Consider the following 15,930-nt stretch of genomic DNA (forward strand, 5'->3'; position numbering starts at 1 on the left):
CTAAAATAAAAGACGAGCCAATTCCTTGGAGGTTGGTTTTATTTATTTGTGGGTTAGAACATGTATTTTAGTGTAAACACAGAATTCCAGGACCTTACAACAGATGAAGTACAATTTTATCAAAACATTTCCAAAATAGTAACTTCTTTTTTTAAAAAAATCATTGCTTCATGAAATAGAACGTTGACAGAATAAAAAGATATTCAGTAACTGGTGTAAAGCCATGTAGGAGGGAGACAATTGCACTTCACAGTGTAAGGTAATACATTATCTTGGTCCAGCCACTGAGAAGGTGTTCTCCTTCTCTTGTCCCACCCAGCTGTTTCTCCACAGCTGGAATGGATGGAATGGATTCAGTTCCAAAGCGAGATGCTAATGCTATTTTTCTTTCCCTTTAGGCTGGTGGTTTGTGAGCACATCAGATGAACAAGGATGGGTCCCAGCTACATGCTTAGAAGTTCAGGATGGAGCCCAGGATGAATTTTCAATGCAACCTGAAGAAGGTAAGAAAATGGCTTGAGAGAAGCTCCCCAGTAATTCCTGGGTTTATTATGTGAACTGCTCTAGTCCAGCTAAATTTTTCAGGCTGTTGTCCAGGGAGCTAAAACTCCAGTTTGGTTTGCATTTTAAAAAGTCCTAGTATCTCTCATCTTTAGCAAGCTCCCATGAAGGCTGACCTGGATATCACTGACAGAGAAGGTGGTGCTAATGAGCTTGCTTGAGCCTTTTCCAGCCTTCAGTATCCAACTTTTCCTCCATCTTTGAGCCACAAGCCACACCAGCCTTTGATATGAAGAGCGCACATTCTGAATTAAGACCCCTAAATGGGTGCTTTGTTGGGTAATTTTTTTAAAAAATGACAGCTGCTGTTATCCTATTGTATTGCACCTGAGTAATATTTGCTATGGCTGTCCACACTGGAAAGTCCCAAGTGGTTTACATGGACCCCACGGTGGTTTCTCTTCCCCTTACTGCTCAAGTTCACATGCACTTCTTTTCAACAATGCTGCAACAGCAGGTGCTCCTGTGGCATTTGCTAGGTCCTCCCCATGGTGGCTTCTTGTGATGGAATGAGAAATGCAGAGACAGACATCAACAAAACGGGTCAAAAGTGTCCAAAGGGCACAACACTTTTTGAGGAACTTATTGAGTTTGTTGTGATTTCTTCGTTCCTTCCTTTTTTAGAAGGTGCAGATACTGCTCATTTTTAATTTGACACCTTTGTTAAGCAAAGCATCCAAGTCTTTCATATGAGCTGTGGAGGGATCAAGGTGCATTGTCTGGTTGTGGAATTGTCTGCTCTATTAAACAAGGCTGATACTTTTAAGGAGTGAAGAGCTGCCTCCTTACACCCTGTTTTGTCCCTCTCCTGCTTCCCCAACATGCTCCTCCCAGTCCCATGGAGATACTGGTCTCTTCCCAGGCACGTGGGCCGCCGTCGGACTCTTGGGGACTTGTACACCAGTGGATGGGGTCAAGGTGGATGCTGTGGAGATTGCTTTTATTGACCTCCATTTGTGCTTTGGACATTTGTCTACTTACCGTTTCTGCATGTGCTGCCCATTGTGGTGTTTGCATGCGTTGTTGCATGTAATATATTACTTATTCACTGGGAATCCACCCTTTGTATTTCCTTGTGTTCACTGCTAGTCATATATGTTAAACCCCCACCAACCCCTCTTTCTCCTGCTTCTGGTACTTACTGTGTCAATGCCTCATGATTTAGGAGTTCTACTCTTCTGTGCCAGACTAAAGAGGATGTTAAATGCTCCTTTACATTCAACTTGCAAGTGCTAAAAAATGCAAATTGCATTGGGTGGGCTGATAATTACTGGGCTCACAGCCGGCATGGTGAGAGAATTTTTCTCTTTGTTTCCCCTGTTATGGTCTTAAGGAAAATCTCAGAAGCCAGTATTTGTTCTCGGAGACATTTTTCTCCCAAAGCAAATACCACCTTTCAAAAGAGGAATTTCCTCAAGACTGCAAGGATATGTGTGTGCAAAGTTTAAATTCTCCCTCCATAACTGCTGTGAGCCTATAAATTATCACACACACACACACACACACACACACACACACACACACATGTCCGGCTGATGCAATTAATAAGCACACACTAGCATGTTAAATATGAAGCTACATTTAATGTCTTGTCTGGTTGCCCTTAGTTGACTCAGATATTTCCTTCTTGCACTGTGTTTCTAGCTTATCTTAAATCTAGAAGGAAAACAAAGACTGGCACAGACCTGCTTGATGTAATCGACCACATCTCAGAGTTTTCATGCCTTGGCTGTGTTCCTTATAATTCCTGTTGCATCCTGATGCCATGACATCTGTTTGATGCTCTGCTGATGTGCTTCTGATTTGTCAGGAAGTAAAGTGTGGAGCATGTTGGTTGTGTGCTCAGGCACTTGAACACATTTTATGGCTAGACATTTCAAGTGGACACATACATCCACTGAAGTACCTCATTGTGAAGTTGGCACTTCAAGGTTATGTTAGTCTAACCAAGTGCTTGTCCGCACTTTGCTTGTCCCATCCCAGAAAGCATGGGTCTGAGTGGTTTTCTGCTTGCCCCACCACTTCCCCGGGAAAACCTGTACTTTGCAACTGAATCGGAGGAAACGTCAGTCCACGAAAAACCTGCTCCGAATCAGCAGTAAAGAGCAGCTTTTCCTGGAGAATGTGGCGACTCAAACTGAAGTGTGGATGAGCTCATATACTGCAGTTCTGTAAGTGGAAAGGACTGTGCATGTTGTTTCAGCTCTTCCTGCCAGAGATATCATTAAACTAGCTGTGAAACTGATTCCTGGCTCTGCACAAGGCATTTCTAGAAATGGGGACACAGTATAGGCTGCAGATGAGTATTGAATGCCAATGGCAGTCTTGCTGAGGCAGACTAGCTGGCATCACTTTGGCAGCTGTGCATAGGGAAAGCAGGCCACAAAAGCATCGTTTGTTATTTGTCGGTAATGCAGGTGGTGTGTGTGTGTTTGGATTTCTTGCTTCTCTTTCTGTAGAGTTGCCGCGATTATATTTTTAGTGATACCGTGATACCAGGTTATTCTGCCTAGTCTTAGCTAGCTGTTACTTCCTTTTCCTCTGGAATGTCGCTGGAAATTGGTTAAAAGTCATGGCCCTGGTGTTGGCATAATTCGCATTCCCCTGTAACTTTACCAACAGTCTGTTATTAGGGAGGATGTAAGGCAGTGGCAGCTAACCTGTAGCCTTTCAGATGTGCTTGGCCTCCCAACTCCTGTCAGGCTTAGCCAGCATGTCCAATGGTCAGGGATTATGAGAGTTGGTGCAGTCCGACAATATTTGGAAACTACTGCCTTGGCTATCTGTGATGTAAGAGATAGGGAATGGTTGTCATGGTAACAGGGGCAGAGGTCAAGTAAGCACACTGTTTTTACAAGAGAGCTCGACAGTGGCATCATGACCCCAGGCGAGGAGAAACAGAGGAAACGAATGGGATGCAATCTTGGAACCAGTGGAGTTATTGCAAGAGCTGTGAAATAGCTGCTTATTGGAGTGGTGTGGTTCCTTGAGTGCTATAACATGGGAGGAGCGTGGTCTCTTCAATTGCGCAGGAGAAGCTATCTGTGAGTCTCTGATGTTACAGCGCTCATGTGAGTAGAGCACTCAAATGAACACTTGTGCACCCAGATAAAGCTGCTGAAACAACATCGGAACTGATGCTTAAGGTGTTTGGTATCGGACACTTAGGGCTAATGGAAAAGCAGATTCTTTTTAGAACAGGCCTGTGCAACACCCCACCCCGACAAGCCTGGCGTACACAGCCCACCTCATTTCCACTGACCACCTATTACAGCTGCCTGTCTTCAACTGGAAAAACAGAGAGGTTGTCACGCACCAGGCAGGGGCTGATAGGGTTCATTAGACTTGCAGGAGGGTATTACAAGTTATGTGAGTAGATTTTTGGAAGCTTGTGTCAGGTGGATAATCTCTCGACCCTGGTGTGTGATGCACCCGATTGCCAACCTTTCCATGCCATGTAATCCAGTTCAGAGTGCAAGACTTAAAGTTTGAAGAGTTTTCAAAACAGGGACTTCTAACAAGCTTTGTTTTCTTCTCTTCTATTTTGCTCCCAACAGAGGAGAAGTATATGGTCATTTACCCCTACACTGCTCGGGACCAAGATGAAATGAACCTGGACAAAGGGGCTGTTGTGGAGGTGATCCAGAAAAACCTGGAAGGATGGTGGAAGATCAGGTACCTTTCATTTGGGGTTAATGAAGAAGAATCAATGGGAGGCAGGCATGCCCGAATATAAGGGGCAAGCTACTTTTATTTATTTATTACTGCAGTCTTGTGTACTAAAACCCAATGATGTTTATCTCTGTCTCTTGCAAAGCACCCTTAGGAGAGGGTAGCTTCCATCCAGGAAGGGACAGAAGGAAAGATCAGGTTAAGACACACAAAGCTCCAGCAGTGACTGATGTAGAGGAATGCATTTTGTGGCATTCTGCTCTGTTTCTAGGAGTTAAAAATTAGATAACACAAGCTCTTTTTGGAAGAGGAGTGGACACACAGAGGCAATACTTTAGTGTTGAAAGGAATTGCTTTTTGCATTATGAACAGATGCCCTGAAAGTCTCATTGGCACATTCTGGTATATAAGGTGGTCCTGCCAACACATTTGTGGGTTTCGGAAACATGTGCAGGGAACTATCCAAAAGGTAACAAGGCATGATGTGCCACTGAAGCTACATTTTCATATCACAAAATGGTGGGTGCAAAGAGGTGGGTTCTTTGGCTATTTTAAAAAAAAAAAACCCTTTAAAGATGCTGTAATGCATAGGGGGGAAAGGTACTCGAACAGTTGAGTTGGGGAAAGAGGTTGTAGAGAATGCCCTGAACCATGCTTCTTTATTGGCTTAAACTGCATGCTGCTGCAGTTGTCTTTGCAGTTAAGGGCACTTCCTTTTAGTGGTAAAATGTGTTTATCACACAGTCTCTGCTTTAAACCAAACCAACACACACAGCACTGTCACAATGACTGCAACTGAAAGTGCTGGATGGTGCACAGGTTGGTTCATTAGATGCAAAAAAATGTGCGTTATTTTAGTACCTACTTTTTGTAAGAGACCCATTTCTACACTTCTGACTCCCAACATAATGAAACTGCAGATTGATGAGTGAAATTCTCCAGCATCCTTAAATTAAGGGGGAAGGTCTCCCATCGTTCTGTTCTTTTTGCCTGGTATATTTCTTGCTCCTAAATCAAAGCATCTCTCTCAATTGTCCACTCTGTTTGCTGTTGAACAAGTCAACCATCCACCAGATTTTTGCATCTGTGTTGCCTAAAGAGGCTGCTGTTTGGTTTTGGTTTTTCGTTAATAGAATTTTTTTCTGGCTATAGATTTTTGAAGTGTTTAGTACAGCTTTGTTCACCACTTGAGAATCAGCTGTATCTGCCAGCCTTGTAACGGGGCAGCTAAAATATGGTTCACATTTGCAATAGAAAATGGTTGAAAATGTATGTGTTAATCAGATGGGGCAAAAATACAACACTCTGTTTACAAGGCAACTACAGCCATATTGATCAGGGCCATAACAGAACGCAGGCAGAAATAATGGGCAAACTAAGCACAAAAAAGAATGCCTTGATGACTATGATCTAACCCTTGGTTGGTCAGCTAAAGGTCTCTTCTGGCTACATTATAGTTGTAAGTCTTGACACTGGGCTGACACTGACAAAGTGTGTGTCGAGGTAAAGCAGAGAGCAGGCTTTGATTTCCGTAACCTTCCAATGAACCTGCAGCATTGGCAACCACTACACCAGGAAAAAAGAATGTGTGTTGACATTTTAAACCGAGGAAATTTGCTTCAAAGAATCTCGAGTCTATTAAAGGCTCAGCAGCTGGCGTCATCTGATCCTAGCATCTTTGCCTCTGGCCACTAAGGTGGCATTTTCCTGTGGCTGGCACCAGTCCCTCCTCTCTGGCAGATGTCCTTGGTGGATGTGGTTTCTGAGTCACGGTAAAGGTTTAGGGCTATTGTTTTGTTTTGGGTTTCTCTTCTTTTAATGGTTTTGATGTAAGAAAAGAAGACAAACGGCACACTGGAAAAGTGGCGACCTTTGTATGAGAACTGGAAACACCAAGAGTTAGACTGCTTTGCATGTGACAGAAAAGTAGATGCACCTGTTATTACCACATGCCCCAGTGTTGTTTCTTGTTATACCTTCTTCTTTTTTACATTATGCCACAGAGAAATGTAATTGGCCATAGATCTCGTATGTATATGCAGTGTATGCATTAGGGATGGGGGACTTCAGGTCCAGGGGCCAAATGAGGCCTTCTAGGCCTGTCTGGCCCTCAGGGTTTTTCCAAGGTCACACAGCCCTCACCAGTCCTGCTTTGCACCCTCCTTGAGTGTTTTTTTTGCCTGGCTAGAATGTGCCTGGATGGAGAGGGATGTGTGAATGTGTAAAAACTAATCTAGTGTACAAACAGCAAATTTCGCATTTGCAGCTGTGACTGCTTTTGCCTGTGGTTTCCCAGAAGGGGGTGTAGGCTGAAAAAGTTCCACCCACCCCCGGGTGTCTACATGGTGAGAGTACACAGTTTGCCTCTACACAATATAGCAGAGGTGGGGCAGTCTTTGGCCCCTCCAGATGCTCTTAACATCCATCTCCCACCAGCCTCATGGCCAGTGGTCAAGGATTATGGGAATTGTAGGCTAGCAACATCTGGAGGGCCACAGGTTCCCTCATCCTTGCGTTTTGAGGGACACAGCAATATGTGATGTGGCCCTTAGGCAGGCCCACTAGACTCTGTGACATTTGTCATGCGGCTTCAAAATAAGCAGAAAGGATTCTGGACTCAATACATTAGAGTAGTCCAGTGCATTTCTAGAAGGCACGTAATGCACAGGTAACAAATGATCAGAGGGTCTTCCTCTGTGCCCATGATGCACCCAGAATGGGTTGGAGACTCCTGTGTTCCAGATTAGTCTTGCTGTATGCCATAATCCATTCCACCTCTGGAGACTGGTTATTACAGCACAGCATACTGCCAGTATATAGCCTTTCCCCCCCAATGAGGTACAGCCACCTTGGGCATCTGTATGAAAAGATGGGAGATAAATCAGCTTAATCAACAATAAGCAAACATTCATAAATGTGAAGGTATGGGGTCTTGAAAGATACTCAAGAGTGTATCTCTCAGATAACGGAAGAATGAAATGGGGGGCGGGGAGGAATCTGTATTGATCAGTCTGATTTCTCAGAATGTTGATTTAGAACCCTTTTTGCGCCTCTCGAGAACTGCTATGAATCAGGATGGCTGTAGCCGTGATAAGAACGAGACAGAAGTCTAAATAATTTGACTATGCATATTGCTGCAGGTATCAGGGTCAGGAGGGCTGGGCCCCAGCGTCATACCTGAAAAAGGGGAGTGGTGACATGCTTGCTCCAAAACTGGGATCTGCCACTTCCACCCACTCCTATGCACTAGACCTGGATGGAATCTCCCGGCAGCAGAACTCGGCGGGCCGAGACAAGGATGGGCCGAACAACCAAAGAGATGGAAGGTTTGATGGTCGCCCATTGCCAAATGTGGACCTTAGGCGAAGTAAGTTGGGAAGAATGAACAAAAGTTTTGGGTTCTTTGTAGGACATGCTAGCCTGGTATGGTGCAGGAAGGTCTTCATGGCTCTTGAGTTTTGTAGCTTCTTGAGAATTATAATTGGAAGAACTGGGGTTATTTAGGTCAGTTCAGCAAAGCTGATGGTAAATTTTGGAACCCTTTCTAGTGTATGTTTGTATTGCATTCTACTTCTGCTGCTACTCCAATGAAGCATATCTCAAACTTGGTGGCAGTTGTTTGGACATTATGCATCTAGGGGGGCATGTTGTTCAGGATTTTAGTGTAGGTTTGCGTGTGAAGAACCTACCCACCCCGTCTCTATAATATATGTACTCAGTCTCTCTTTCCCTCTTGCTGTTTTTTTCCTCAGACTGGACTGGTGGGGTCTTGTTAGTTCTTCTTAAGTATCACTTTTTGAAACATGTTTTGATACCCTTCAGTCACAATGAAATATTTTCTTGGCAGAGTCACCAAAGATGAGACAGAGACCCCCTCCTCGTCGAGATCTCACAATAGTAAGTATTGCCCCCAGTTGCTTTAAGCTGGGGAGTTCTGGTGCATTATTAAATACATAGAACAAAAATAAGCTAGACCAGTGGTGGTGGTAGAAAGGGACACAGCTTGTCTTGCCGCATTTTGCATTTTGGCATAGATTCCCATGTGCAAACATGTCCGTATATGTAACTTGCTTCTTAATGAATGGATGAATATGGAAGTGATAAAATAATGCTCTGGCAAGGATCAGACCATTGCCGCAATATATAAAGGGGGAAATAGTGCTTTCTGCATGCATGCCCAGTGCAATTGATCCCATGCACAAAATTCATTGCATGAGAAGCTTCCCTAATCTTCCTCCTTGTGATCCACATGTGCAGTGGTTCTACCTAATATAGCTGGTGCAGGAGTGAGGCTTAAACCCCCCCCCCCCATCTGCTTTCTTCTGTCAAGGGTCTCTTGCCTTACGAATGAGTATATACCATTCTGTTTTGAAGTAGCTGCACAGGCCTCTTCTGTTGTGTTTATGGCCAGCAGATAGCTGCAGCTGCCCACAAAATATACTTCAGGTGTGGCAGTTTCCATAGCACAGGTGCTCTGGAAATAAGCCTACTTACCTACCATATATGACAATGTGCACTGCATGTATATAGAGTATATATGCTTAATCTGTCGTGGGAGCATGGACTAAGGAAAGCTTTGCTTATAAGCCTCATGCATGTGTTTCTCTATGCATACAACTTTCCCTCAAGTTCAGAGATTGACCAAGGAAACGTTGCCTTCTCCATGAGGCCCTGGAGCACACACAGCTGGCAGGTCAGCAGTTGAAATATGTCCTGTATAGATGTCCCTGAAATAGATTTTGTTTTTTAAAGCAAACTTGGCCCATTTTCCATGTCATTCCTTTTATATCATAGTATTAGAAAGTGACTATATTCACTGATAAAAGAGTCTACAGAGAGTTGAAAATAAAACCCCACAGAGGGAACTCTTAGGGTAAGAAGATCCCTTGGGGAAAAGTGAGGGGTTTTTGCTTCTTCAGCGATAGTTTTCCCAGGAGCAGCCATTCAAAGCAGGGCTGAAGCTGGGATTACTTCTCTGCAGACCTGAATTTTAATCTGAGCTGCCCAAGAATCCATGAGCTTCTAAGGCTCTCCTCCCCTTCGAGGCAAGGAGTATGACGTCTGGAAGTTCATTTCCAGGCCCAGACCTGCTAAACATCTCCAGCATCTTTAATCCCGTGTGGCCTCTCTTGAAAGATGAGCTTGTCAGCAGTAACTGTAAAATCAGTGAAGCCACATGAACCTGCCAGCCAAATGCTACCTTCCTTGTGGGCTATTTTGGAGGGCAGTGGGGTATATTGTCCCTTGTCATCTTCGGACAGAAGTAGGCTGATGTGTGTTGTTTCTGCAACAGCCCCGTGGCCTCAACCTGCCTAAGCCTCCTGTGCCCCCGCAAGTGGAAGAGGAGTATTACACTATTGCTGACTTCCAGACTACTATCCCGGACGGCATCAGCTTCCAAGCAGGAATGAAAGTAGAGGTGAGGCTGCATCCGCCCTGCTCTTTCCAGGCCCTTTGGGGCTTTCCACGGGTCCGCATGCTAAATCCTTTGTGTTTGCAGTAGTTGTCTGATACAATTGATTTATGCTGATGATTGACAGGGATGAGCAGTGCTTTTTTTCCTAAAAAAAAATGTTTAGGAGTACTCTCATTTTGACTCAAGAAAATCACCATTTTATAGTTCAAATCGGGGAAAATAAATACAGTAAATGGACAAAGTACAAAGATTCACAAATTGTTTAGGGGTATGCGTACTCCTGCACCCGCCACCAGAAAAAAGCACTGGGGATTAGGGTCAAATTTCTGTCCTTCTATCGGTGAGTAAGGAAGGATAATCCTCCCTGGTGTGCTGTGTTCTAGTCTGACTGGTATGTTCGTATTCCGTTTTAAAAGGTGTGTGGAACAGCTCACCTTTCCATCCTCCCTCCACACATGCACAGCAGCCCCTTTCACTGGGAGAAGGTAGAAGTATAAAAATGAGGTATTCTCTGCTTCTCCGCCATGAATGGAATGTCTGCTGAAACTGCAACCATCTTTCATCTTCTGGTAATGCAGGCAGTGATCTTCTCCAGCTGCCTGCTCACCCTGAACTTTCACATTTTCCTTCATCAGATTTTTGCCTTATCAGCTTAAAATATTTGCATACTGCTTACTATTTATTCATTTATTGCACTTCTCTCCCACTTTTTATTTCCCCATCCCCAATTAAAATTACATTTTAAAAATATTTTTATTTATTTTATATATGCAACCACTATATTCAAGAATCTTGAAGTGATTCGCTCCATAAAAACACACACGCAACTACACTACTACACTATGTGTGTGTGTGTGTGTGTGTGTGTGTGTGCATTTAGAAATGGGGATGTTAATTAGCTGTATCAGCCTTTAAAAATTTGGAGTTTAGTATCCTGCTGGTGGTACCTCATCTATGGCTCATTGCTGACACCTAGTGGCCAAGTAGTTTTCTTGGCCAATTGGATTATTGTGCTGTGAAAGGTGGCCTACTTTTGATGCTCTGTATACATATGCATGTGTGGATGCTCAGGTACAAGAGTGATTCTCATTTAATAGTGCAAACTAGCTAGAAGTACATGATTATATTTTGTATTGCACAAGGGCCTCAGCCATTTCATACATTATACTGAGACAAGCCCAGTTGTGTTACTGAGTGTTAACTCAACAAGGAGTTGCAGCCATTCTATGGCTCCTGTTGCAACAGATGCATGCATGGCATCCACATATTACATTTCTAGGTGTGCACAAACACAAAATTACTTGTACACCTACGAAATGTCCTTTGTGAAATGATTCTCGCCTTCAGACAGTTAGATAAATTCAACAACAGAAGATTCTGTTAAGCAGAGTGAAAGGCCAAGGTTAGGACAATATAAGAAGTTTAAAGAGCAATATAAGGAAGCTACAGCTTTCTGCAGTTCCTTATCTATGAGAGGAAATGCCAAAAGATTCAAGGCTGAAATGAGACTCCATGGCAATTTAAAAAGATGGTTTTGAAAGTGGAAGCTCTTCCTTAATCTCCACCACCACCTTTGCTCCTAGAATTGGGAGGGAGGCAGAAAAGAAATTGCTGGGGCATGGCTTCATCCTTGGGCTGGGGGTTAGACACCTCTGTTCTTAAGTAACCCCCTCAGCTTTGATGTGAGCAGTTGAAGCAACTGGTGCGGCAAGAGATCTAAGGCATGGCGTTTCTCTTTCCTTCCGCAGGTCATTGAGAAGAACCTGAGTGGTTGGTGGTACATCCAGATAGAGGAGAAGGAAGGCTGGGCACCAGCTACTTTCATTGACAAGTACAAGAAAACTAGCAATGCATCTAGGCCTAACTTCTTGGCACCGCTGCCGAATGAAATGGCGCAGCTCCGGCTTGGTGACAGTGTGGCAGAGAGCAGCTCTAATGGAGAAGCCTTTGGGCCGTCCAGGCCTCTGCCTGAAGCACCACCCAATGACATAGACAGTGCAGGGAAATGGAAAGCGAAGGAGGTTTCCAAGGGTGCCCTGCCAGAGAGCAGCGATGCATCTCTCTCCGTAGGGTACGAGGAGATTTGTGATCGGGACACCGAAGAGAAGCCGAGCCTCCCTCCGAGGAAGGAATCCATAATTAAATCCGAAGAGGAGTTGATAGAAAGGCAGCGGTTGGAACAGAGGCCACCTCCAAAGCCTCCTGGCATGATTTTGCCTGCGATTCCCCCCAAGCAGGCTGTTCCTCCGAGGGACAACAGGAAGCCAGAGCTCAAAACAGAGAAGGGGAAACTGTTCCAGCTGAAAAACGAAATGGGGCTAGAGTGTGGGCACAAGGTGTCTCCCAAAGAGGTGAAGAAGCCGAACCTTCGGCCCACTGTTAAGCCTGCCAAGCCAAAAGTTGAGCCCCCGGAGGACAAGCCTGAGCTCGGGACCCCAAACCCTTTCCTGAAATCAAAGCCTCAGGTCAGACCCAAGCCAGCAGCAGCCCCTAGGACAGATCCCCCTCAGGGAGATGACAAACTAGACATTTGCAACCTGAGGAGCAAACTCAGGCCTGCCAAGGCGCAAGAGAAGCCTTCTGATCAGGACCCCACGGCTGGCGAGAGTGCCTTCAGTAACAACGCACTTCCTGTGGAATCTTCCGTCCGGTCTCAGGAAAGGCCAGCTGTGGAGATGAGGCCTCCATCCAGACCAGACAGCCAAGTCTTCAAGGAGGCTGCTTCATCCAAAGTTCCTTTTGGCTCCGCAAAGCTGAGTGAGGCTGATTCCAAGGGTAGCTTTCCAGCTTCCAGGGAACCACCTCAGCGGCCCGTAGTGCCACCCAGGAGGCCTCCTCCTCCCAAGAAAGCCTCCACACCATCGCCTGCATCTTCGTTTGCCCCCTCTCCAGAAAATAAAGCTCCACAGAGGGAAGTGCCTGAACTGAGAGCTGCCTCTGTCCCTGGCAGGCCGATGCTGGTTCCACCAAAAGCCAAAGGTTTCCTGCCAGCTCCGTGCCAAGATGAAGCCAAAGCGAAAAGCGGCCTAGGCCCAAAGGGAATCCCCAAGCCTGTGGAGAGGGAGAGAGGATCCGTCCCCATCACCAGTTCAGACATCTCCAGAGAAGCCCTCTATGTGGCTGTGGCAGATTTTGATGGCGATGAAGAAACCAGCAGCTTTAAAGAAGGGACCTTGTTTGAAGTCCGAGAGAAGAACAGCAGCGGCTGGTGGTTCTGCAAGGTCCTTGCTGGAGCGCCATGTTGGGAAGGCTGGATTCCTTCCAATTATCTCAGAAAAAAGCCATAAGCCCTTCCATTTGTCTTCAGATTAAGCAGCAGCTCAACATTCCCCATTTTAGTATCAAAATATTTAATTAGTTTATTTATAGTTTTTCATAAGGCTGGCTCTATTATTATTTTTTTAAGTATCTGGGACACCATACATTCCAACTTGTGTCATTTCCAAGAAAGAATAGCAAGAGAAACAGGCCTTCCTATTAGTGTAGTTTTGCTACTGTTGCTACTCTTGGCAGCTCATTCCCTAAATAATTTTTAAGAGGTTAATTCACAGAGACACACACAATTGATCCCTTCCCCAGCCTCCATGTGGTTTAGGTCCACCTGCCCCTCACAGGGCTGGCTGATAAAAAAAAGTGTTCTTTAAAATTGTCTCTCAAGTTCTGGAACACACAGTAGCACACAAAATGCCTGCACACACACACACACACACACACACACACACACACACACGTTAGAATGTAAAAACCTGCGAGATGATTTGTTTTCAGCTTGGTGAGGAAATGGAAGTGAGTCCCACTAACCAATGAATGGAAATGAGAAATTGAAAAGCCACTGTTTGTGCTGAGTTCCCTTGTTAAATACCATGTGCCACATTTTGCTGTTGTTCAGGTGCTAATAGGCCTCTGAATAAGTAATTTGATGTTCTAGGATATGCCTAGGTGGAAAGGCCCGTCCAAGTAGCTGCTAAGAGATTCTTTCTAGCCTTGTATAAGTATCTTTTGCCCCATATTTGAGCAATCCTTCTGCCACTGTAGGTCCCACATTAATGCCTCTTTTGATGTCTGTTGTGCTGACCTCTTTGTATAGGCTCCCCTCCCAGTATTATAGTCTCCTTTTAGTAAATAAAGCAGATATTATATTAGGTTATCTATACTGTTCCGCTGTAAGGTTTCAAATAACTCCCAAGACCTCCTGGCAGGAGGATTGCTAGCAGAACAAAGTGCTGCCTCTTCAGGGACAGATTGCACAGCTGCATTCACGCCTGTACGCAAGTAGATCTCTAGTGCTGTCCTATCATGATTCCTCAGGTCTGGTAGATGACAGCTGCCAGGATGGTAGCCCTCCAGTGGGTGCTAATAATTTATACTGCAAGGCTTCCCAACCTGGAAGTAGCATCTAGATTTTACAAGGGACGGAGGTTTTGCTGTACCTCTCCCCACTTTATCTATTCCTTATCCTTTTCAAAAAGCATGTTTCTCACCCATGTGTTGAGTTGTAGGGTGGAGAGGGGGAAATGTGGATGTTATGCAGCGAGGCTAAAACAATAGTTCTTGGAGCAATGTGAACTGCTCTGACTTATCTGAGTGGGAAGGCATGTGTCTGATCCTGGCTTCTTTAACTATGGACCATTCCAATTTCTGTGATGCCATGGAAATGGCTCTCATGAGAGGAGGGCTGGGTTCAGAGCACAATGTGCTTAATACGACATATGTATATTTTGGAGCAGTGGCCATGAGGCATCAGAGAAAGAAATATCAAATGTGCGTTTAGAAATATATATGTCTTCCCATACTTTGCCCCCCTTTCATTTAATACATGTGTATGTGTATTTATCTCCAGGGTGTGAAAAAGCCAGATGAGCAATGCCTCCTGCTCTCAATCTTAGATGTTTTCAAACTTACCATTGCTGCAATGGATCAGTGGTTTTATTTTCAGAAATATAAACCTGGATAGATTCACTGCTGATCTAACAGTAAAAAAAGAAATCATGTTTGCATTGACCAAGAGAGGATCAGTGATTTCCCATGTGTGTGTTATTGGTTTGAGTCTGCCTAGTTTGGTCTCCCATGGGCTGAACTCTACTTACCTGCTTTAATCAGGTAGTATGCAGATTTAACTTAAGCCAACCTTCCCCAATCTAGTGCCTTCCAGATGTTGAACCACAACCCCCATCATATGAGCCCCAGCCAGTAGGGCTAATAGTTAGGGGTGGTGAGAACATGCAACTCGACACCTGGAGGGTACTAGTTCGAGGAAGGCTGGCTTAAGTTAAATCTGCATACTGTCATAAATCTTCCTATATAATGGGTATTTTTAAAAAATGGAGGATTTAGGAGTCCATCTCCTAACTTTGCTTTCTGAAAATCAGCACTTGAAGTTCACTTCATGTCATTTTCCCTAAAGACATGTTGCTTTGGTCCCAGCTTAGATACAGGTACTGTCCTTTTAGTGCTGTAGTGTTTCTTTTGTCCATCCCTTAGATCAGCGGTAGCCAACATGGTACCCTAAATGATGTTGGGCTACAACTCCCATCACCAGCTTCAAGCAACTTCAAGCATTCTTTGAGGATGCGGATTATCTAGATCCATTCTAGTCTGGATTCTGGCTTGGTTTGGAGACAGATCAGCCTTGGTTGCCCTGATAAATTACCATTGTCTAGAGAAGGATAGGGGGAGTGTGACTGTGTTACTCTTTCTTGATCTCTGTGACCTTTGATACCATCTGCTATGGTGTTCTTGGACTGGCTCTGAGAGATGGGACCTGGGGGCATGTTCTTCAGTGGTCCGTTCCTACCTTCAGAGCCTGTTTCAGAGAGTAGCACTGGAAGATTGCCTGTTGGCTTCCTGGCAGTTATGTTAAGAGGTCCCAAAGCTTACCATCTTGTCCCCAGTTCTGTTTAATGCCTATATGAAGCCTTTGGGTGAGGCCATTAGAATATTTGGAGCTAACTGCCATTGATAAACTGGTGTCACCCAACTCTTTCTCTTTGGCATTTGAGTCGGGTATGGTGTGCAAGCCCAGAGCCAGTGTCTGGACTCAGTGGTGGGTTGATAAACTGAAGCTGAATCCTGGTAAGTCTCAGGGCCCTGTGTGTGTGTGCACCTACTGTCCAGGATAGAGGTCAGTTACCTGCTGTGGGTGGGGTTGCACTTCCTTTGAAGGGACAGGTATGTAGTCTGAGAGTGATGCTTGATCCATTGTTATCACTGGAGGCTCCAGTACCTTGGAATGCTTGGTAGTTTTGGCTGGTGTGCCAGCTATGGCTGTTTCCGGACAGGGA

At 44.8% G+C, this 15,930-nt stretch overlaps 1 protein-coding gene across 4 annotated transcripts in view; it reads left to right on the forward strand.

The window, feature by feature from the left end:
• The window catches only part of SH3PXD2B (SH3 and PX domains 2B), a 102,057-nt gene extending 87,422 nt beyond the window's left edge, over window positions 1-14,635 (forward strand). For all 4 annotated transcript variants that reach the window (XM_080997120.1, XM_080997121.1, XM_080997119.1 and 1 more), the window contains 6 exons: window positions 399-503; window positions 4,119-4,236; window positions 7,374-7,600; window positions 8,081-8,130; window positions 9,527-9,652; window positions 11,398-14,635. In XM_080997120.1, coding sequence (XP_080853246.1) covers window positions 399-503; window positions 4,119-4,236; window positions 7,374-7,600; window positions 8,081-8,130; window positions 9,527-9,652; window positions 11,398-12,936 — 2,165 coding nt within the window. In that variant the 3' untranslated portion in view covers window positions 12,937-14,635. The remainder of the gene's footprint in view (window positions 1-398; window positions 504-4,118; window positions 4,237-7,373; window positions 7,601-8,080; window positions 8,131-9,526; window positions 9,653-11,397) is intronic.
• Window positions 14,636-15,930: the final 1,295 nt, after the last annotated feature.

This window comes from Podarcis pityusensis (genome assembly GCF_964106645.2).
Source record: "Podarcis pityusensis genome assembly, chromosome: 2".
Lineage (NCBI taxonomy): Eukaryota > Metazoa > Chordata > Lepidosauria > Squamata > Lacertidae > Podarcis > Podarcis pityusensis.